This window comes from Leptodactylus fuscus, chromosome 6, assembly GCF_031893055.1.
Source record: "Leptodactylus fuscus isolate aLepFus1 chromosome 6, aLepFus1.hap2, whole genome shotgun sequence".
Lineage (NCBI taxonomy): Eukaryota > Metazoa > Chordata > Amphibia > Anura > Leptodactylidae > Leptodactylus > Leptodactylus fuscus.
This window is the reverse complement of record NC_134270.1, coordinates 75,328,351-75,353,422: the sequence shown is the minus strand read 5'-3', so window position 1 is coordinate 75,353,422 and position 25,072 is coordinate 75,328,351. Positions and strand designations below refer to the sequence as shown.

The 25,072-nt window shown below is 45.6% G+C and overlaps 1 protein-coding gene across 1 annotated transcript in view; it reads right to left on the bottom strand.

Annotated features, from left to right (window-relative positions):
• Positions 1-19,864, bottom strand: part of LOC142209581 (cathepsin D-like) — a 51,843-nt gene extending 31,979 nt beyond the window's left edge. The window contains exon 1 of the mRNA XM_075278590.1: positions 19,511-19,864. Coding sequence (XP_075134691.1) covers positions 19,511-19,572 — 62 coding nt within the window. The 5' untranslated portion in view covers positions 19,573-19,864. The remainder of the gene's footprint in view (positions 1-19,510) is intronic.
• Between the last annotated feature and the right edge of the window lie 5,208 nt (positions 19,865-25,072).

The window sequence follows — 25,072 nt, the reverse complement described above, 5'->3', positions numbered from 1 at the left end:
CACCCACAATTTTTACTACTGGTATACAGTGCCATTGTCTGACTGGGAATTCAAAGAATATATTGGGAATACAAATACCCTCATTTCTTGCTACTGCCATATAGTGCCAGTGTCTGACTGGGAATTCAAAGAATATATTGGGGTTACGTGCACCCACAATTTTTACTACTGGTATACAGTGCCATTGTCTGACTGGGAATTCAAAGAATATATTGGGAATACAAATACCCTCATTTCTTGCTACTGCCATATAGTGCCAGTGTCTGACTGGGAATTCAAAGAATATATTGGGGTTACGTGCACCCACAATTTTTACTACTGGTATACAGTGCCATTGTCTGACTGGGAATTCAAAGAATATATTGGGAATACAAATACCCTCATTTCTTGCTACTGCCATATAGTGCCAGTGTCTGACTGGTAATTCAAAGAATATATTGGGGTTACGTGCACCCACAATTTTTACTACTGGTATACAGTGCCATTGTCTGACTGGGAATTCAAAGAATATATTGGGAATACAAATACCCTCATTTCTTGCTACTGCCATATAGTGCCAGTGTCTGACTGGGAATTCAAAGAATATATTGGGGTTACGTGCACCCACAATTTTTACTACTGGTATACAGTGCCATTGTCTGACTGGGAATTCAAAGAATATATTGGGGTTATAAATACCCTCATTTCTTGCTACTGCCATATAGTGCCAGTTTCTGACTGGGAATTCAAAGAATATATTGGGGTTACGTGCACCCACAATTTTTACTACTGGTATACAGTGCCATTGTCTGACTGGGAATTCAAAGAGTATATTGGGAATACAAATACCCTCATTTCTTGCTACTGCCATATAGTGCCAGTTTCTGACTGGTAATTCAAAGAATATATTGGGGTTACGTGCACCCACAATTTTTACTACTGGTATACAGTGCCATTGTCTGACTGGGAATTCAAAGAATATATTGGGGTTATAAATACCCTCATTTCTTGCTACTGCCATATAGTGCCAGTTTCTGACTGGTAATTCAAAGAATATATTGGGGTTACGTGCACCCACAATTTTTACTACTGGTATACAGTGCCATTGTTTGACTGGGAATTCAAAGAGTATATTGGGAATACAAATACCCTCATTTCTTGCTACTGCCATATAGTGCCAGTTTCTGACTGGGAATTCAAAGAATATATTGGGGTTACGTGCACCCACAATTTTTACTACTGGTATACAGTGCCATTGTCTGACTGGGAATTCAAAGAATATATTGGGGTTATAAATATCCTCATTTCTTGCTACTGCCATATAGTGCCAGTTTCTGACTGGTAATTCAAAGAATATATTGGGGTTACGTGCACCCACAATTTTTACTACTGGTATACAGTGCCATTGTCTGACTGGGAATTCAAAGAGTATATTGGGAATACAAATACCCTCATTTCTTGCTACTGCCATATAGTGCCAGTTTCTGACTGGTAATTCAAAGAATATATTGGGGTTACGTGCACCCACAATTTTTACTACTGGTATACAGTGCCATTGTCTGACTGGGAATTCAAAGAATATATTGGGGTTATAAATACCCTCATTTCTTGCTACTGCCATATAGTGCCAGTTTCTGACTGGTAATTCAAAGAATATATTGGGGTTACGTGCACCCACAATTTTTACTACTGGTATACAGTGCCATTGTCTGACTGGGAATTCAAAGAGTATATTGGGAATACAAATACCCTCATTTCTTGCTACTGCCATATAGTGCCAGTTTCTGACTGGTAATTCAAAGAATATATTGGGGTTACGTGCACCCACAATTTTTACTACTGGTATACAGTGCCATTGTCTGACTGGGAATTCAAAGAATATATTGGGAATACAAATACCCTCATTTCTTGCTACTGCCATATAGTGCCAGTGTCTGACTGGGAATTCAAAGAATATATTGGGGTTACGTGCACCCACAATTTTTACTACTGGTATACAGTGCCATTGTCTGACTGGGAATTCAAAGAATATATTGGGGTTATAAATACCCTCATTTCTTGCTACTGCCATATAGTGCCAGTTTCTGACTGGTAATTCAAAGAATATATTGGGGTTACGTGCACCCACAATTTTTACTACTGGTATACAGTGCCATTGTCTGACTGGGAATTCAAAGAGTATATTGGGAATACAAATACCCTCATTTCTTGCTACTGCCATATAGTGCCAGTTTCTGACTGGTAATTCAAAGAATATATTGGGGTTACGTGCACCCACAATTTTTACTACTGGTATACAGTGCCATTGTCTGACTGGGAATTCAAAGAATATATTGGGGTTATAAATACCCTCATTTCTTGCTACTGCCATATAGTGCCAGTTTCTGACTGGTAATTCAAAGAATATATTGGGGTTACGTGCACCCACAATTTTTACTACTGGTATACAGTGCCATTGTTTGACTGGGAATTCAAAGAGTATATAGGGAATACAAATACCCTCATTTCTTGCTACTGCCATATAGTGCCAGTTTCTGACTGGGAATTCAAAGAATATATTGGGGTTACGTGCACCCACAATTTTTACTACTGGTATACAGTGCCATTGTCTGACTGGGAATTCAAAGAGTATATTGGGAATACAAATACCCTCATTTCTTGCTACTGCCATATAGTGCCAGTTTCTGACTGGTAATTCAAAGAATATATTGGGGTTACGTGCACCCACAATTTTTACTACTGGTATACAGTGCCATTGTCTGACTGGGAATTCAAAGAATATATTGGGGTTATAAATACCCTCATTTCTTGCTACTGCCATATAGTGCCAGTTTCTGACTGGTAATTCAAAGAATATATTGGGGTTACGTGCACCCACAATTTTTACTACTGGTATACAGTGCCATTGTCTGACTGGGAATTCAAAGAGTATATTGGGAATACAAATACCCTCATTTCTTGCTACTGCCATATAGTGCCAGTTTCTGACTGGTAATTCAAAGAATATATTGGGGTTACGTGCACCCACAATTTTTACTACTGGTATACAGTGCCATTGTCTGACTGGGAATTCAAAGAATATATTGGGGTTATAAATACCCTCATTTCTTGCTACTGCCATATAGTGCCAGTTTCTGACTGGTAATTCAAAGAATATATTGGGGTTACGTGCACCCACAATTTTTACTACTGGTATACAGTGCCATTGTTTGACTGGGAATTCAAAGAGTATATTGGGAATACAAATACCCTCATTTCTTGCTACTGCCATATAGTGCCAGTTTCTGACTGGGAATTCAAAGAATATATTGGGGTTACGTGCACCCACAATTTTTACTACTGGTATACAGTGCCATTGTCTGACTGGGAATTCAAAGAATATATTGGGGTTATAAATATCCTCATTTCTTGCTACTGCCATATAGTGCCAGTTTCTGACTGGTAATTCAAAGAATATATTGGGGTTACGTGCACCCACAATTTTTACTACTGGTATACAGTGCCATTGTCTGACTGGGAATTCAAAGAGTATATTGGGAATACAAATACCCTCATTTCTTGCTACTGCCATATAGTGCCAGTTTCTGACTGGTAATTCAAAGAATATATTGGGGTTACGTGCACCCACAATTTTTACTACTGGTATACAGTGCCATTGTCTGACTGGGAATTCAAAGAATATATTGGGGTTATAAATACCCTCATTTCTTGCTACTGCCATATAGTGCCAGTTTCTGACTGGTAATTCAAAGAATATATTGGGGTTACGTGCACCCACAATTTTTACTACTGGTATACAGTGCCATTGTCTGACTGGGAATTCAAAGAGTATATTGGGAATACAAATACCCTCATTTCTTGCTACTGCCATATAGTGCCAGTTTCTGACTGGTAATTCAAAGAATATATTGGGGTTACGTGCACCCACAATTTTTACTACTGGTATACAGTGCCATTGTCTGACTGGGAATTCAAAGAATATATTGGGAATACAAATACCCTCATTTCTTGCTACTGCCATATAGTGCCAGTGTCTGACTGGGAATTCAAAGAATATATTGGGGTTACGTGCACCCACAATTTTTACTACTGGTATACAGTGCCATTGTCTGACTGGGAATTCAAAGAATATATTGGGGTTATAAATACCCTCATTTCTTGCTACTGCCATATAGTGCCAGTTTCTGACTGGTAATTCAAAGAATATATTGGGGTTACGTGCACCCACAATTTTTACTACTGGTATACAGTGCCATTGTCTGACTGGGAATTCAAAGAGTATATTGGGAATACAAATACCCTCATTTCTTGCTACTGCCATATAGTGCCAGTTTCTGACTGGTAATTCAAAGAATATATTGGGGTTACGTGCACCCACAATTTTTACTACTGGTATACAGTGCCATTGTCTGACTGGGAATTCAAAGAATATATTGGGGTTATAAATACCCTCATTTCTTGCTACTGCCATATAGTGCCAGTTTCTGACTGGTAATTCAAAGAATATATTGGGGTTACGTGCACCCACAATTTTTACTACTGGTATACAGTGCCATTGTTTGACTGGGAATTCAAAGAGTATATAGGGAATACAAATACCCTCATTTCTTGCTACTGCCATATAGTGCCAGTTTCTGACTGGGAATTCAAAGAATATATTGGGGTTACGTGCACCCACAATTTTTACTACTGGTATACAGTGCCATTGTCTGACTGGGAATTCAAAGAGTATATTGGGAATACAAATACCCTCATTTCTTGCTACTGCCATCTTGTGCCAGTTTCTGACTGGTAATTCAAAGAATATATTGGGGTTACGTGCACCCACAATTTTTACTACTGGTATACAGTGCCATTGTCTGACTGGGAATTCAAAGAGTATATTGGGAATACAAATACCCTCATTTCTTGCTACTGCCATATAGTGCCAGTTTCTGACTGGTAATTCAAAGAATATATTGGGGTTACGTGCACCCACAATTTTTACTACTGGTATACAGTGCCATTGTCTGACTGGGAATTCAAAGAATATATTGGGGTTATAAATACCCTCATTTCTTGCTACTGCCATATAGTGCCAGTTTCTGACTGGTAATTCAAAGAATATATTGGGGTTACGTGCACCCACAATTTTTACTACTGGTATACAGTGCCATTGTTTGACTGGGAATTCAAAGAGTATATTGGGAATACAAATACCCTCATTTCTTGCTACTGCCATATAGTGCCAGTTTCTGACTGGGAATTCAAAGAATATATTGGGGTTACGTGCACCCACAATTTTTACTACTGGTATACAGTGCCATTGTCTGACTGGGAATTCAAAGAATATATTGGGGTTATAAATACCCTCATTTCTTGCTACTGCCATATAGTGCCAGTTTCTGACTGGTAATTCAAAGAATATATTGGGGTTACGTGCACCCACAATTTTTACTACTGGTATACAGTGCCATTGTTTGACTGGGAATTCAAAGAGTATATAGGGAATACAAATACCCTCATTTCTTGCTACTGCCATATAGTGCCAGTTTCTGACTGGGAATTCAAAGAATATATTGGGGTTACGTGCACCCACAATTTTTACTACTGGTATACAGTGCCATTGTCTGACTGGGAATTCAAAGAGTATATTGGGAATACAAATACCCTCATTTCTTGCTACTGCCATCTTGTGCCAGTTTCTGACTGGTAATTCAAAGAATATATTGGGGTTACGTGCACCCACAATTTTTACTACTGGTATACAGTGCCATTGTCTGACTGGGAATTCAAAGAGTATATTGGGAATACAAATACCCTCATTTCTTGCTACTGCCATATAGTGCCAGTTTCTGACTGGGAATTCAAAGAATATATTGGGGTTACGTGCACCCACAATTTTTACTACTGGTATACAGTGCCATTGTCTGACTGGGAATTCAAAGAATATATTGGGGTTATAAATACCCTCATTTCTTGCTACTGCCATATAGTGCCAGTTTCTGACTGGTAATTCAAAGAATATATTGGGGTTACGTGCACCCACAATTTTTACTACTGGTATACAGTGCCATTGTCTGACTGGGAATTCAAAGAGTATATTGGGAATACAAATACCCTCATTTCTTGCTACTGCCATATAGTGCCAGTTTCTGACTGGTAATTCAAAGAATATATTGGGGTTACGTGCACCCACAATTTTTACTACTGGTATACAGTGCCATTGTCTGACTGGGAATTCAAAGAATATATTGGGGTTATAAATACCCTCATTTCTTGCTACTGCCATATAGTGCCAGTGTCTGACTGGGAATTCAAAGAATATATTGGGGTTACGTGCACCCACAATTTTTACTACTGGTATACAGTGCCAATTTCTAACTAGGAATTCAAAATGCGCAAGGCTCCCGGAAAGGGACGTGGACGAGGCCGTGGGCGAGGTCGGGGGAATGGTTCTGGGGAGCAAGGTAGCAGTGAAGCCACAGGGCGTCCCGTGCCTACTCCTGTGGGGCAGCAAGCATTGCGCCACTCCACAGTGCCAGGGTTGCTTGCCACATTAACTAAACTGCAGGGTACAAACCTTAGTAGGCCCGAGAACCAGGAACAGGTCTTGCAATGGCTGTCAGAGAACGCTTACAGCACATTGTCCAGCAGCCAGTCAGACTCTGCCTCCTCTCCTCCTATTACCCAACAGTCTTGTCTTCCTTCCTCCCAAAATTCCGAAGCTTTACAGAACAATAACCCAAACTGTCCCTGCTCCCCAGAGCTGTTCTCCGCTCCTTTCATTGTCCCTCAACCTGCCTCTCCACGTCACGATTCCACGAACCTAACAGAGGAGCATCTGTGTCCAGATGCTCAAACACTAGAGTCTCCTCCATCTCCGTTCGATTTGGTGGTGGATGACCAGCAACCCACCCTCATCGACGATGATGTGACGCAGTTGCCGTCAGGGCATCCAGTTGACCGGCGCATTGTGCGGGAGGAGGAGATGAGACAGGAGTTGGAAGAGGAAGTGGTGGATGATGAGGACACTGACCCGACCTGGACAGGGGGGATGTCAAGCGGGGAAAGTAGTGTGGATGTTGAGGCAGGTGCAGCACCAAAAAGGGTAGCTAGAGGCAGAGGCAGAGGTCAGCAGCTTAGGCGAAGCCAGGCCACACCCGGAATCTCCCAAGATGTTCCAGTTCGTACCCAGCCCCGAAAAACTCCCACCTCGAGGGCACGTTTCTCGAAGGTGTGGAGTTTTTTCAAGGAATGCGCCGAGGACAGATATAGTGTTGTCTGCACAATTTGCCTCTCGAAATTGATTAGGGGCTCTGAGAAGAGCAACCTGTCCACCACTTCAATGCGCCGTCATTTGGAATCCAAGCACTGGAATCAGTGGCAGGCAGCAACGGCAGGACAAAGGCCGCCTGCCGTTCACGCCACTGCCACTGCCTCTGCCACTGCCTCTGCCTCTGCCACTGCCACTGCTGACTGTGCTGGCGATGCACTCCAGAGGACGAGCCAGGACACCACTTCATCTGCCTCCGCCACTTTGTTGACTTCTACCTCATCCTCCCCTGGTCCTGTCTTATCTCCTTCTCCTGCACCATCAAAGGCACCATCAGGCGTTTCTTTACAACAACCCACCATCTCTCAGACATTGGAGCGGCGGCAGAAATACACTGCTAACCACCCACACGCGCAAGCCTTGAATGCCAACATCGCTAAACTGCTGGCCCAGGAGATGTTGGCGTTCCGGCTTGTTGAAACTCCCGCCTTCCTGGACCTGATGGCAACTGCGGCACCTCGCTATGCCGTCCCTAGCCGTCACTACTTCTCCCGGTGTGCCGTCCCCGCCTTGCACCAGCACGTGTCACTCAACATCAGGCGGGCCCTTAGTTCCGCGCTTTGCACAAAGGTCCACTTGACCACCGACGCGTGGACAAGTGCATGCGGACAGGGACGCTACATTTCACTGACAGCACACTGGGTGAATGTAGTTGAGGCTGGGACTGCTTCCCAAACTGGCCCGGTGTACCTCGTCTCCCCGCCTAACATTCCTGGCAGGGACACGAGAAGAACACCCCCCTCCTCCTCCTCCTCTACCGCCTCCTCCTCCGCCACCGCCTCCTCCTCCGCCACCGCCTCCTCCTCTGCTGTTAGATTGACCCCAGCTACGAGTTGGAAACGTTGCAGCACTGGCGTTGGTAGACGTCAGCAGGCTGTGCTGAAGCTGATCAGCTTGGGGGACAGACAGCACACTGCCTCCGAGGTGAGGGATGCCCTCCTCGATGAGACGGCAATATGGTTTGAGCCGCTGCACCTGGGCCCAGGCATGGTCGTTTGTGATAACGGCCGGAACCTGGTAGCAGCTCTGGAGCTTGCCGGACTCCAACATGTTCCATGCCTGGCCCACGTCTTCAACCTAGTGGTGCAACGTTTCCTAAAGAGCTACCCCAATGTTCCAGAGCTACTGGTGAAAGTGCGGCGCATGTGCGCCCAGTTTCGCAAGTCGACAGTAGCCGCTGCTAGCTTAAAATCTCTCCAGCAACGCCTGCATGTGCCACAACACCGGCTTTTGTGCGACGTCCCCACACGCTGGAACTCAACGTTTCAGATGTTGAATAGAGTGGTTGAGCAGCAGAGACCTTTGATGGAATACCAGCTACAAAACCCTAGGGTGCCACAAAGTCAGCTGCCTCAGTTTCACATCCATGAGTGGCCATGGATGAGAGACCTTTGTGACATCCTACGGGTCTTTGAGGAGTCCACAAGGAGGGTGAGCTCTGAGGATGCGATGGTGAGCCTTACAATCCCGCTCTTGTGTGTTCTGAGAGAATCCCTGATTGACATCAGGGATAACTCAGATCACACAGAGGAGTTAGGGATAGCATCCGATCCGTCACAGCTGGAGAGTAGGTCCACACATCTGTCCGCTTCACTGCGTTTAATGGAGGAGGAGGAGGAGGAGGAGGAGGAAGAAGAGTTGTCCGATGATGTGATGGTGATACAGGAGGCTTCCGGGCAACTTCGAATCGTCCCATTGTTGCAGCGCGGATGGGTAGACATGGAGGATGAGGAGGAAATGGAGATTGAACTTTCCGGTGGGGCCAGAGGAGTCATGCCAACTAACACTGTGGCAGACATGGCTGAGTTCATGTTGGGGTGCTTTACAACCGACAAGCGTATTGTCAAAATCATGGAGGACAACCAGTACTGGATCTTTGCTATCCTTGACCCCCGGTATAAAAACAACATCTCGTCTTTTATTCCGGTAGAGGGGAGGGCCAATCGCATCAATGCTTGCCACAGGCAATTGGTGCAGAATATGATGGAGATGTTTCCAGCATGTGACGTTGGCAGCAGGGAGGGCAGTTCCTCCAGTAGGCAACCAAGTTCTCACCGGTCCACACAAACGAGGGGCACACTGTCTAAGGTCTGGGACACCTTGATGGCACCCCCTCGCCAAAGTGCCGCCACGGAGGGTCCTAGTGTCACCAGGCGTGAGAAGTATAGGCGCATGTTGCGGGAATACCTTTCCGACCACAGCCCTGTCCTCTCCGACCCCTCTGCGCCCTACACGTATTGGGTGTCGAAGTTGGACCTGTGGCTTGAACTTGCCCTATATGCCTTGGAGGTGCTGTCCTGTCCTGCCGCCAGCGTCCTATCTGAGAGGGTGTTCAGTGCAGCCGGTGGCATCATCACTGACAAGCGCACCCGTCTGTCAGCTGAGAGTGCCGACCGGCTCACTTTGATAAAAATGAACCACCACTGGATAGAGCCTTCATTTTTGTGCCCACCTGTGTAAAGCACCCCAACATGAAACTCCATGTCTGTACTCAACCTCTCCAATTCCTCCGCATCCTCATACTCATCCACCATAAGCGTTGCACAATTCTGCTAATACTAGGCTCCCTCCAACATGATTTCCCCCAACTCTGCTGGTTAGAGGCTCCCTCCACCCTGATTTCCACCAACTCTGCTGGTTAGAGGCTCCCTCCACCCTGCTTTCCCACAACTCTGCTGGTTAGAGGCTCCTTCCACCATGAATTTGCCCAAACTGGGCTGTTTAGAGGCTCCCTCCACCATGAATTGGTCCAAACTGGGCTGGTTAGAGGCTCCCTCCACCATTAATTGGTCCAAACTGGGCTGGTTAGAGGCTCCCTCCACCATGAATTTGCCCAAACTGGGCTGTTTAGAGGCTCCCTCCACCATGAATTTGCCCAAACTGGGCTGTTTAGAGGCTCCCTCCACCATGAATTGGTCCAAACTGGGTTTTTTAGAGGCTCCCTCCACCATGAATTGGTCCAAACTGGGCTGGTTAGAGGCTCCCTCCACCATGAATTGGTCCAAACTGGGGTGGTTAGAGGCTCCCTCCACCATTAATTGGTCCAAACTGGGCTGGTTAGAGGCTCCCTCCACCATTAATTGGTCCAAACTGGGCTGGTTAGAGGCTCCCTCCACCATTAATTGGTCCAAACTGGGCTGGTTAGAGGCTCCCTCCACCATGAATTTGCCCAAACTGGGCTGTTTAGAGGCTCCCTCCACCATGAATTTGCCCAAACTGGGCTGGTTAGAGGCTCCCTCCACCATGAATTGGTCCAAACTGGGGTTTTTAGAGGCTCCCTCCACCATGAATTGGTCCAAACTTGGCTGTTTAGAGGCTCCCTCCACCATGAATTGGTCCAAACTGGGGTGGTTAGAGGCTCCCTCCACCATTAATTGGTCCAAACTGGGCTGGTTAAAGGCTCCCTCCACCATTAATTGGTCCAAACTGGGCTGGTTAGAGGCTCCCTCCACCATGAATTTGCCCAAACTGGGCTGTTTAGAGGCTCCCTCCACCATGAATTTGCCCAAACTGGGCTGGTTAGAGGCTCCCTCCACCATGAATTGGTCCAAACGGGTTTTTAGAGGCTCCCTTCACCATGAATTGGTCCAAACTTGGCTGTTTAGAGGCTCCCTCCACCATGAATTGGTCCAAACTGGGGTGGTTAGAGGCTCCCTCCACCATTAATTGGTCCAAACTGGGCTGGTTAGAGGCTCCCTCCACCATTAATTGGTCCAAACTGGACTGGTTAGAGGCTCCCTCCACCATGAATTGGTCCAAACTGGGGTTTTTAGAGGCTCCCTCCACCATGAATTGGTCCAAACTTGGCTGTTTAGAGGCTCCCTCCACCATTAATTGGTCCAAACTGGGCTGGTTAGAGGCTCCCTCCACCATGAATTGGTCCAAACTGGGTTTTTTAGAGGCTCCCTCCACCATGAATTTGCCCAAACTGGGCTGTTTAGAGGCTCCCTCCACCATGAATTGGTCCAAACTGGGTTTTTTAGAGGCTCCCTCCACCATGAATTGGTCCAAACTGGGCTGGTTAGAGGCTCCCTCCACCATGAATTGGTCCAAACTGGGGTGGTTAGAGGCTCCCTCCACCATTAATTGGTCCAAACTGGGCTGGTTAGAGGCTCCCTCCACCATTAATTGGTCCAAACTGGGCTGGTTAGAGGCTCCCTCCACCATTAATTGGTCCAAACTGGGCTGGTTAGAGGCTCCCTCCACCATTAATTGGTCCAAACTGGGCTGGTTAGAGGCTCCCTCCACCATTAATTGGTCCAAACTGGGCTGGTTAGAGGCTCCCTCCACCATGAATTTGCCCAAACTGGGCTGTTTAGAGGCTCCCTCCACCATGAATTTGCCCAAACTGGGCTGGTTAGAGGCTCCCTCCACCATGAATTGGTCCAAACTGGGGTTTTTAGAGGCTCCCTCCACCATGAATTGGTCCAAACTTGGCTGTTTAGAGGCTCCCTCCACCATTAATTGGTCCAAACTGGGCTGGTTAGAGGCTCCCTCCACCATGAATTGGTCCAAACTGGGGTGGTTAGAGGCTCCCTCCACCATTAATTGGTCCAAACTGGGCTGGTTAGAGGCTCCCTCCACCATGAATTTGCCCAAACTGGGCTGTTTAGAGGCTCCCTCCACCATGAATTTGCCCAAACTGGGGTGGTTAGAGGCTCCCTCCACCATTAATTGGTCCAAACTGGGCTGGTTAGAGGCTCCCTCCACCATTAATTGGTCCAAACTGGGCTGGTTAGAGGCTCCCTCCACCATGAATTGGTCCAAACTGGGTTTTTTAGAGGCTCCCTCCACCATGAATTTGCCCAAACTGGGCTGTTTAGAGGCTCCCTCCACCATGAATTGGTCCAAACTGGGCTGGTTAGAGGCTCCCTCCACCATGAATTTCCCAAAACTTGGCTGTTTAGAGGCTCCCTCCACCATTAATTGGTCCAAACTGGGCTGGTTAGAGGCTCCCTCCACCATGAATTGGTCCAAACTGGGGTTTTTAGAGGCTCCCTCCACCATGAATTGGTCCAAACTTGGCTGTTTAGAGGCTCCCTCCACCATGAATTGGTCCAAACTGGGGTGGTTAGAGGCTCCCTCCACCATTAATTGGTCCAAACTGGGCTGGTTAGAGGCTCCCTCCACCATTAATTGGTCCAAACTGGGCTGGTTAGAGGCTCCCTCCACCATGAATTTGCCCAAACTGGGCTGTTTAGAGGCTCCCTCCACCATGAATTTGCCCAAACTGGGCTGGTTAGAGGCTCCCTCCACCATGAATTGGTCCAAACGGGTTTTTAGAGGCTCCCTTCACCATGAATTGGTCCAAACTTGGCTGTTTAGAGGCTCCCTCCACCATGAATTGGTCCAAACTGGGTTTTTTAGAGGCTCCCTCCACCATGAATTTGCCCAAACTGGGCTGTTTAGAGGCTCCCTCCACCATGAATTTGCCCAAACTGGGCTGGTTAGAGGCTCCCTCCACCATGAATTGGTCCAAACTGGGGTTTTTAGAGGCTCCCTCCACCATGAATTGGTCCAAACTTGGCTGTTTAGAGGCTCCCTCCACCATGAATTGGTCCAAACTGGGGTGGTTAGAGGCTCCCTCCACCATTAATTGGTCCAAACTGGGCTGGTTAGAGGCTCCCTCCACCATTAATTGGTCCAAACTGGGCTGGTTAGAGGCTCCCTCCACCATGAATTGGTCCAAACTGGGTTTTTTAGAGGCTCCCTCCACCATGAATTTGCCCAAACTGGGCTGTTTAGAGGCTCCCTCCACCATGAATTGGTCCAAACTGGGCTGGTTAGAGGCTCCCTCCACCATGAATTTCCCAAAACTTGGCTGTTTAGAGGCTCCCTCCACCATTAATTGGTCCAAACTGGGCTGGTTAGAGGCTCCCTCCACCATGAATTGGTCCAAACTGGGGTTTTTAGAGGCTCCCTCCACCATGAATTGGTCCAAACCTGGCTGTTTAGAGGCTCCCTCCACCATGAATTGGTCCAAACTGGGGTGGTTAGAGGCTCCCTCCACCATTAATTGGTCCAAACTGGGCTGGTTAGAGGCTCCCTCCACCATTAATTGGTCCAAACTGGGCTGGTTAGAGGCTCCCTCCACCATGAATTTGCCCAAACTGGGCTGTTTAGAGGCTCCCTCCACCATGAATTTGCCCAAACTGGGCTGGTTAGAGGCTCCCTCCACCATGAATTGGTCCAAACGGGTTTTTAGAGGCTCCCTTCACCATGAATTGGTCCAAACTTGGCTGTTTAGAGGCTCCCTCCACCATGAATTGGTCCAAACTGGGGTGGTTAGAGGCTCCCTCCACCATTAATTGGTCCAAACTGGGCTGGTTAGAGGCTCCCTCCACCATTAATTGGTCCAAACTGGGCTGGTTAGAGGCTCCCTCCACCATGAATTGGTCCAAACTGGGGTTTTTAGAGGCTCCCTCCACCATGAATTGGTCCAAACTTGGCTGTTTAGAGGCTCCCTCCACCATTAATTGGTCCAAACTGGGCTGGTTAGAGGCTCCCTCCACCATGAATTGGTCCAAACTGGGTTTTTTAGAGGCTCCCTCCACCATGAATTTGCCCAAACTGGGCTGTTTAGAGGCTCCCTCCACCATGAATTGGTCCAAACTGGGTTTTTTAGAGGCTCCCTCCACCATGAATTGGTCCAAACTGGGCTGGTTAGAGGCTCCCTCCACCATGAATTGGTCCAAACTGGGGTTTTTAGAGGCTCCCTCCACCATGAATTGGTCCAAACTTGGCTGTTTAGAGGCTCCCTCCACCATGAATTGGTCCAAACTGGGGTGGTTAGAGGCTCCCTCCACCATTAATTGGTCCAAACTGGGCTGGTTAGAGGCTCCCTCCACCATTAATTGGTCCAAACTGGGCTGGTTAGAGGCTCCCTCCACCATGAATTTGCCCAAACTGGGCTGTTTAGAGGCTCCCTCCACCATGAATTTGCCCAAACTGGGCTGGTTAGAGGCTCCCTCCACCATGAATTGGTCCAAACGGGTTTTTAGAGGCTCCCTTCACCATGAATTGGTCCAAACTTGGCTGTTTAGAGGCTCCCTCCACCATGAATTGGTCCAAACTGGGGTGGTTAGAGGCTCCCTCCACCATTAATTGGTCCAAACTGGGCTGGTTAGAGGCTCCCTCCACCATTAATTGGTCCAAACTGGGCTGGTTAGAGGCTCCCTCCACCATGAATTGGTCCAAACTGGGGTTTTTAGAGGCTCCCTCCACCATGAATTGGTCCAAACTTGGCTGTTTAGAGGCTCCCTCCACCATTAATTGGTCCAAACTGGGCTGGTTAGAGGCTCCCTCCACCATGAATTGGTCCAAACTGGGTTTTTTAGAGGCTCCCTCCACCATGAATTTGCCCAAACTGGGCTGTTTAGAGGCTCCCTCCACCATGAATTGGTCCAAACTGGGTTTTTTAGAGGCTCCCTCCACCATGAATTGGTCCAAACTGGGCTGGTTAGAGGCTCCCTCCACCATGAATTGGTCCAAACTGGGGTGGTTAGAGGCTCCCTCCACCATTAATTGGTCCAAACTGGGCTGGTTAGAGGCTCCCTCCACCATTAATTGGTCCAAACTGGGCTGGTTAGAGGCTCCCTCCACCATTAATTGGTCCAAACTGGGCTGGTTAGAGGCTCCCTCCACCATGAATTTGCCCAAACTGGGCTGTTTAGAGGCTCCCTCCACCATGAATTTGCCCAAACTGGGCTGGTTAGAGGCTCCCTCCACCATGAATTGGTCCAAACTGGGGTTTTTAGAGGCTCCCTCCACCATGAATTGGTCCAAACTTGGCTGTTTAGAGGCTCCCTCCACCATTAATTGGTCCAAACTGGGCTGGTTAGAGGCTCCCTCCACCATGAATTGGTCCAAACTGGGTTTTTTAGAGGCTCCCTCCACCATGAATTTGCCCAAACTGGGCTGTTTAGAGGCTCCCTCCACCATGAATTGGTCCAAACTGGGGTGGTTAGAGGCTCCCTCCACCATTAATTGGTCCAAACTGGGCTGGTTAGAGGCTCCCTCCACCATTAATTGGTCCAAACTGGGCTGGTTAGAGGCTCCCTCCACCATGAATTTGCCCAAACTGGGCTGGTTAGAGGCTCCCTCCACCATGAATTGGTCCAAACTGGGTTTTTTAGAGGCTCCCTCCACCATGAATTTGCCCAAACTGGGCTGGTTAGAGGCTCCCTCCACCATGAATTGGTCCAAACTGGGGTTTTTAGAGGCTCCCTCCACCATGAATTTGCCCAAACTCTGCTGGTTAGAGGCTCAATCCACCCTGATTTTCAAAACAAATGTTGGTGCCAACCTCAACTTACTACAAGGGCCAAATTCACTGCTGGTGACAAGCTCTCCTCACTGCAAGTGCCAAATACACATGTTTCAAGGTGTTTTCCTACTGTCAGAGAGGTGGTATTGAGTGTGTAAAGTGTGTAGTTGTTAGGCTGTGATGTTGGGGTAATAGAGGGTCTTTGGTGTGTTAGATGCCCCCAGACATGCTTCCCCTGCTGTCCCAGTGTCATTCCAGAGGTGTTGGCATCATTTCCTGGGGTGTCATAGTGGACTTGGTGACCCTCCAGACACGGATTTGGGTTTCCCCCTTAACGAGTATCTGTTCCCCATAGACTATAATGGGGTTCGAAACCCGTTCGAACACACGAACATTGAGCGGCTGTTCGAATCGAATTTCGAACCTCGAACATTTTAGTGTTCGCTCATCTCTATTCATAACCTGTTCACAGAGGGACAAATGACACTATCTGCCCAAAAAAAATAAACACAAAATTTCACTTTTATTGATATCCTTTAAAACCAATCCAAAAAGTAAAACAAAATGATTGTGTTCCACCTGTTCAGTCCATACAAAAGTGAAGAAAAAACTAGGGAGGGGCAATTGTATATACACCTATATATGCCCTATAGGATATTGAAACCCTCACTCCCTAATAAACCACAGTGGCTTTTTTCCAAACAGCAACTTGTGAACAGGACCCAAAGCGTGAACTGCCAGCAAATCACTCCCCCCCTCTGAGGTTACTGGCCTATTGCCACGCCAACAGAGAGGAGAGAGGCACTGACAGTCAGGTCACCGTACAAATGCTGAACTGGATGATAAGTCCACTGACTAACTGGGAATTTATGACCCTACGCAGCGTTTCTTCTATTAAAAAGAGTCATCAGGGGTCTTTTTCACTTCACAAAATAAACAGCTTAACACTGTAACACATGATAGCGGTGTGGTGTGCTGACCGCTGGCAGGACCGCCGCTCAAAGATTCAGCGGAGAGTTGCCCTGCTCCACACAGATCTTTTAAACCTCCTACTCCGCCCTCCAGGCTGTTGTGATCCAATCTCCATCATGCTGAAAACACACCTCTTTCATGTCACTCCCCTAGCCCACGTGGGGCACATCTCCCTCATGCATTACAATGTACCACCCACTAGGCTGAACTACAGTCCAAGCGCAGAGGATTATACCGTTCTGTTTCTTCACACATGCGCATTACATTCTACATCGTGCCAAACCTTTTCACAGTCAGCACGCTACCAATATACTGTACCTGCGTCTATGTATGTGAACGGCCCCCATATTCTAAAGCACTACCAAGCCTGGATCAATAGATCCACATACATATATAAAAAAAAAAAAATTAAAATTTCTTTCTTTTTTTTCCCTTTTTCTTTTATCCTTCCTTTTGAGTGTTATTGGGACGTATCCGGGAACAATTATCCCCCTAAATAGAGCGCCCCTTTTATATATATACCAAAAATACATGAGCGAAGGTAAATATCACCAATAACCAGATATTGTCACACAAACTAAATGCTGCAGTCATTAGTAACATGCAGCAGGAGGATGAAAAAGGGGAGAACTAAGGTGTGAAATAGCAGGCCTGTAAGAATATTGAGTAGGAGAACCATATTATATTGCTGTTGTCCCAATATAATATGGTTCTCCTACTCAATATTCTTACAGGCCCTGCTATTTCAGGAGTGATATGCTGGCAGTTCACGCTTTGGGTCCTGTTCACAAGTTGCTGTTTGGAAAAAAGCCACTGTGGTTTATTAGGGAGTGAGGGTTTCAATATCCTATAGGGCATATATAGGTGTATATACAATTGCCCCTCCCTAGTTTTTTCTTCACTTTTGTATGGACTGAACAGGTGGAACACAATCATTTTGTTTTACTTTTTGGATTGGTTTTAAAGGATATCAATAAAAGTGAAATTTTATGTGTTTATTTTTTTGGGGCAGATAGTGTCATTTGTCCCTCTGTGAACTTTCTAATATACACACATTTGTTTGAAATCAGTGAATTTTTTTACATATTCATAACCTGCTGTATGCTGACCTTCACACCATTATTATTTTACTGTACATATCAGCACCAAGTCAGAAGCAATTTACTCTGATAATCCACCCTGGACTAGCAGCCAGGAGAGGAAGAGTTAACCATATCTATAAAGATAACTATCTTAACAGTTTGTCAGGGATGCAACAGCCAGATATGAAGGTATGAAACAGTGCTGCAGTGCACAGAATTGTGAAAGAATACATTAGGGACTGGGCCCCAAATGGTATAATCACAGTGGGTTAGTAGCTGGAGGAATTGCCGGTGGCTAATCCATTGCAATATACAGTAGCAGTGTACTAGATGGGATTTATACAAATCCCATTCACATACTGCAGAAAAACACTTTGCGTGGTGAGTTTTGAACCTACAACAGGTCAATTTCTCACTGCAGGTTCTGTAGTTTTTAACCTTTGTAATGCAATGTTTGAAAACTGCTGCGGGGGTAAAACTCATAGCAAAAACTGGGCAATTTCAACTCCTTTTTTGCCATGGATGGGTTCACTTTGAGATAATATCCACAGTGCACCCATTACACGTAACCTCAGGAGTCTGTGCAGCTTGGTTTTAGGAAACCATAGGGAATGTATGCACAACCATATAGAGAAATGTTGCTGGGGAAATTATTATTATATGGTATACATATAGTTTATGAGCCAGCTACATTCCCTATGCCCCTATGTGCAATCACTAAAACAGTCCACCAAATTACATTTGAAATAACCAACTCTGCTTTTAAGGCCAAGGCCCCACATGGCAGAAACACCACAGAAAAAAATTCATAGTAAAGTGAATGGATCCTAGCGAATCCCATCCCCAATTTACGGTAAAACACACGCACACCATTGTGGTTTTTGAAATTGCAGCATGTCAGTTATACATACGGAAGCACCAGCGGTTTACCTAAAGTTATAATTGAGGCAGAAAGTTTGTCGAGGAAACCTCTGCAATCTTTCAGTACAAAGCGCTGCGGGAAGAACTGCAATGTGTTGCCACCACGGTTTTTCATAAGCCACTTAAGTGGAGCAAGTCAAAGCAGTGAGCAGTTCTGTATCTATATATTCCTCCAATAAGGACACGGAATCTGATAAGCAAAATTGGATTGTGTTCCATTGGGTGCAGAACCATGATAGAATTGCCATTGGAAAAAATTCTCTACATGGTACCATATGGCAGCACATGTACAATATTTACTAAGACCAGTACTTCAAAGAGTCCCGGTCTCCTGACTGAGTTCTACCCTAATACATCTGATATACAGACCTGATCTTCCAGCCTAGATTCTCCCTTATGCATGGGGCCTTATAAATATGTTCCTATTTCCCAATCTGTGCCCTCCATGATCAAATCTGCACCCTCTTGCCATTATCAAACCTTGTGACAAGGCCAGAGGAAAATGACCAAAAGACACAATTTTGCAGAAATGAAGCTTGTTCAAAAAAAAAAATTAAACTTTTGTAGACCAGGAATTTCTGTGTTCCATATTTTGTGATCTGTCATATGCACAAAAAACGTGAGGCAAGCAATACTGCACCTATGTAAAAATTTATAGGATTCTCATGAAAGAGCTAATTATAATATAGAGAAAAAGAGAAACTCGACATGTTGAGTGCTGTGAAAAATGTCATGGCACACCTATGACTAGGATAGCAGGAATTATTCGTTCTTAGTTTTTTGACCTGTTGGAGAATAGAAAAAGTTCCTAAGATCCTAAGAGTAAGGGTGCCTGAGATGCTTTCTTTACCTCTTTGAGGCTGATAGGTGTAACTGCAGTCCTTTGTAAAACCAGAGCTAATACATCATGATAAAACAATATAATAGAACCAACTGACAACCTAACATACTATAGGTTCTGCGTTTATCACTTACCGAATTAGTGCTTTTGTTTTCCATACGAGGAAGAGAAGAAGTATGTATATCTGAATCTTCATTGTGCTTCTTCTGTCTTAGGTCAGGGCAGCTGCTAAAGAATGCGTACCGCTCACTTATTCGCCTCTGATCAGCAAAGCTTCCCCTTTAGTGGTTTGCATAGTACACTTTTGACATTTTGTGAAGTGTTTGCTGAGTTTTTCTGCATACCAGTGGGCAGTCGGATGGTAATGTGCTGCTTTGTGTGTCACAGAATTGGTCCTCGCATTTGTCACTCTGTGGTCCAGACACTCGGATGATAATTGTTAAACAAGTGCACATGACTAATCATGAGATGAGGTGGCTAACCGTCAGCAAGCTCAGTAGAGGAAATGGAAGGGGTCGGTTCTAATTAACCCTTGCACACCAAGTATGCTGATTTTCATTCCTTTTTTGAGCAAAAAATTTCAGAATTAATATGAAAAAATCTGCAAAGCACTTACCTTAAAACTCCTGAGTAGTTCGGTTTTCTGCTATAAGGTACCCGTAAAACAGTCTTCTGAAAGCAACCTAAGGCGTTATTCACATATCAGTGATTTTCAGCATTAACTGCAAGCCAAAAAAGAAGTGGTGACTACAATGGAGGTAATGTAGAATGGAATGATTTGCATCATCTCCTGGTTTTGGCTTACAAATACTAATCAAAACACAGATATGTGAATAAGACCTAAGGCCAGGGACGTAACTTGAGGAGGTGCAGAGAGTGCACTCACAGCTGGGCCCAGAAGCCTTAGGGGCCCATAAGCACTGGTATTGAGGTTTTAGCTTCCATCTAGCCCATAAGCCAAGGAGACCCACAGATTACCCTAACCTCACTAAGGTTCATTAAACTCCTTAGCACCTGTAACCATCACTATCAAGAATTTGCTGTAGGTGGCCTGGGACAGAAGATTGCAGCAGGGCTCACAAGACTTTAGTTACACCACTGTCTAAGGCCAAAGCAGTGGCGTAACTAGGAATGGCGGGGCCCCGTGGCGAACTTTTGACATGGGGCCCCCCCGACACCGAAGATCTCGACCGAGTCCCTCCTACGCATTCCTGCGCGCTCTATTATGTCCCATAGTGGCCCCTGCACACAGTATTATGTCCCTTAGTGGCCCCTGCACACAGTATTATACCCAATAGTGGCCCCCTGCACACAGTATTATGTCCCTTAGTGGCCCCTACAGGACTAAATACTGTCACCGCTGACCGCTATACCAGGACAAATTGTGGATAAAAAAAAAATCTGGTCCTGTGCATTACAATTTAGTAACTCCATGTGCCTCATATTAATAACAGTTAACCCTATCATGTCCCTCACATTAACCCCTGTCTGCCTCACCATAAGAGTTACTGATATGTGAGAGACATGGAGGTAATAATAAAGTATCTTCATTACTATTACCCCCAAATGTCTCACATATCAGTAACTCTTATGGTGAGGCAAACAGGGGTTAATGTGAGGGAGATGATGGGGTTAACTGCTATTACTATGAGGCACATGGAGTTACTAAAACACAAGTAATCCCCCCAAATGCCTGATAGTAATAAGTATAGTAACCCCAGTACCTACCTGTGTAGCTTCAGTTTCATTTTCCTAGAGCAGCTTCTTCCTCTTCTCTTCTGTGCAGGACGGCAGGGATAAGCCCCGCCTCCTCCTCTCATTGGTGGGCAGAGGAGAGGCAGAGAAAGGGAGGGGGGAGAGAGGGGGGAAAGTCCTGCAGCGCTGACAGGAGCCAGACCTGCAGCTCCTGTGTGTCAGCCGTATACTCGGGGCTCCGAAAAGACCTCTGAGCATAATGATAGCAGCAGTAGCAGCTGTCACCGGGCCCCTAATGTCCCGGGCCCTGTGGCAGCTGCTACCGCTGCTATGGTGGTAGTTACGCCACTGGGCCAAAGTTATATTCACAAATGACTTTTGTGGCTGTGTTATGGGCTTTTTTCTAAATGATACCTAATTTTTTTCAGACAATCTAGTCTAATTTCATAGAGAATGTGATTCTGGACCAAAACATAATTCACTTTCATTGGAAATGTTGTGCTTTTCGCCTGAAAAACTTGTCTAAAGTTTCTGCCACTAACTAATTTATAGTTGACTCCTTTGCTGATTCTACACACAGCCTGCACAGACATGTCTGCTAACTACAAGAACTGAAAACTCTGCAGCATCTCAGCTTGTAAGAAAAAAAATCTTCTATGTATGAGGGTAGTCTGAAAAGTTTCTGACCTACACATGTAGATGGCAACCAAAGTTGGGGAATGTCTTTGCACATGCGTTGGAATGTATTCACAAAAAATTCAGCCATTTTGCACCAGCGTTTTTTTCTTTGACAGTCGTTGTAGTGAGTCGATGCGAGTGATTTAGTGAAAATGGATAAAATTGAATATCGAGCTGTCATTAGATATTTGTTTTTGAAAGGCAATACGCCTTTGCAAATTAAAGACGAGTTGGATGCTGTGTATGGGGACTCTCCACCATTATGTACCACCGTCAAATTTTGGGCAGCTGAATTTAATCGTGGCCATACCGGCTTGGTTGACGGTGAATGTTCAGGACGGCCAAAAACTGCAACTACAAACGAAAACATTGCTCAAGTTCACCAAATGGTGCCAGAGAACCTCTGCTATCTCCCTAACCTTCATTCGACGGTTCTCTAGCACTATTTGGTGAACTTGAGCAATGTTTTCATTCGTGGTTGCAGTTTCTGGCTGTCCCGAACGTTCATCGTCAACCAAGCTGGTACATCCACGTTTAAATTCAGCTGCCCAAAATTTGATGGTGGTAAATGATGGTGCAGAGTCCCCGTACACAGCATCCAACTCGTCTTTAAGCTGAGCCACGGCATCCGCCTCGTGCAAGCAACCTCCGTTGTCGGCCTATTCATTTGAGCCTACTCCTGAGGGGGAAGCCGCAAATGTCGGAAGTCGTGACAGTCATGGCAGGCAGATTTTGGCCCGAGAGTGATGCGGCTCCCCGTGTCACTCATGGTGCCAAAATCCGCCCTTCCGCTCCCCGTGTGAACTTACCCTAATGGTGCTGCCACACAATCCTCTTAGGGTAACTGTTGATGTTTCTGTAGGTATGATTGACAGGCTGCAATTTCCAAAACCTCAATGGTTTTGGAAATTGCAGCATGTCCACAATGCATATTTTTTCAAGAGGTGTGAATGGGATTCGCTGCATTTTTTTCCGTTTCTGCCACGTATGACCATAACCTAAGACTGAGGTCACACATTTTGGAAAGTTGTGTTTTTTGTTGCAGACTTTGCTGATTTATTCAATATAGCGGATGACCATGTTTCACACCTTTAATACCAAGATTGCCTTGTAGGTTCAAACCCTATTTTCTTAGAATTAGTTGAAAATGGCATTTCTTTAATTGGGAATAGTCATATTTAGCTAAGCACATACTTGTATAGCCTTTAGAAAGGCTATTTAACACGTACCTTTTGTATGTAAATTGCCTCAGTAGCTTTTGAATACGTCCGTTTTTCTTCATATGCTAATTAGCCTTCTCCGTGCACCCCGGAAGTCTCATCGTGCACCCTTTATTCTCTACTAGCTGGTACCCGCGACTTCGTCTGCGGTGATTGTAGAAGTGTGTATATACAGGCACGGGTAAGGTTTTCGTACTGTGTATAAGGTATGGGATATGAGATGTAACTTTGTATCTTGTTTTTGCTGTAATTCTGAGAATACGTGAGACTTTTGTGTTGAATGTAATTTGTATTTCAGCTGCTATACGGTGTTATAAACTGTACATAGTGACTTTGGGACAGAGGTATTTCAGGTTAATATACTTCGATATACGACATTGTATGATTTGTTATTTTCCGCCAGTACATGTTAGTTTTGGGCACAGGATACTCTCGAGCAGCCACATAAAGTCTGGCCCTGTGCATGACAGTTTAGTAACTCCATGCGCCTCTTAGTAATAGCAATTAACCCCATCATGTCCCTCACATTAACCCTTGTGTAAGAGTTACTGATATGTGAGAGACTTGGAGGTAATAGTTAAGTATCTTCATTATTGAGGTTTATTAGTAACCCTTATATGGGGCCCAAAGGGGTTAATATGAGGGACATGATGGGGTTTATTCCTAGTAATATGAGGCACACAGGGGTTAATATGAGGGACATGATGGGGGTTATTCCTATTAATGTGAGGCACATGGAGTTACTAAGACTAAACTAATAACCCCAAATGCCGGACATTAATGAGAACAGTAATCCTATGTACCTGTGTGTTTTTCAGTGTCACTTTGCTAGCAGCTTCCTCTTCTCCTCGGGGAATGTTAGCAGGATGCAGACGGCAGGAGCTATCACTATACATGAGTCCCCCTGCGAACTTCCGGTTGGCACATGCGCAATGGAAGGGCGGCAAGAAGACTTCCTGTTCCTTAGTGAATTAACCAGGGCTGGGTATGTACTTCAGGGTATGGTCCTCGGGTTACGACGAGCCTGCTGCAGAACCTCATTTTCTGAATGCTATACAGTGTATAGCATTCGGCAAATGAAGGCTGATTGTGTAGCAGGCTCGTCCTTGCTACAAGCAGGTAAGTATGCTGTTACCAGTTGACTTTTTCTCATTGAAATGAATAGACCAGCGTTGATTGGCCAGTTGCCAGTGATTTGGCCAATCAACGCTGGTTCTGCCAGAGGCTCGTCTGAGGAGGCGGAGTCTAACATCGGACTATTCATTCCAATGAGAAAAACTCTTGCCTGCCTGTAGCAAGGACGTGCCTGCTGCAGAATCAGTGTTCATTTGCCGAATGCTATACATATATATAGCATTCGGCAAATGAATATATATACTGTATAGCATTTAGCAAATGAGGTTCTGCAGCAGGCTCGTCGTAACCACGAAACAGTATGCCTATACCCCTGCTAGACATGGCAAACTCTCAAAACCGGAAAGAGATCTTCGACCGGAAATAGGAAGGGCGGGACTTAATCCTTTGTTATTGTTGTCAAAGGGGGACTCATGTATAGCAGGCACAGACCTGAGCGATTAAGCTCCACCCCCTGGGTTTCCTGCACCCCTCTCAAAGGGGAGTGTCCTTATGCTTGAGCTCTAGCAGCCCACTGAAGAGACTCAGACTTCATTTAACTCTTGCAGATCCTGGGCTGCTGGTGTGCCAGTGAAATATGGCAGGAGTGCCACTCTTGGCATGCTGACCTCTGCTGTAGAGGGTAATATGAATTTTGTGGCTTGCTATGGTCCAAAGTGTGTGAGATTGCAGAAATAGTGATGTGAGTTTGGGTTTTGTGGGGGTCCTGGGAAAAACGTATGTGCGCTATTGTGATGAAAAGTAGCCTATTGCGCAATTGAGTGTAGTGACTATGTTTGTGGAAAATTTCAGCCAAATCGGTGGAGCGGGTTTTGCGTAATTGAGGAACAAACATCTAAACATCCAAACACACAAACCCACAAACATCCAAACTCACAAACTTTCACCTTTATAATATTAATTAATTAATAGGATGTGTGAGAGAGCAGAGAGGCTGCTGTGCTGATGACTCATCTCTCTGCTCTCACA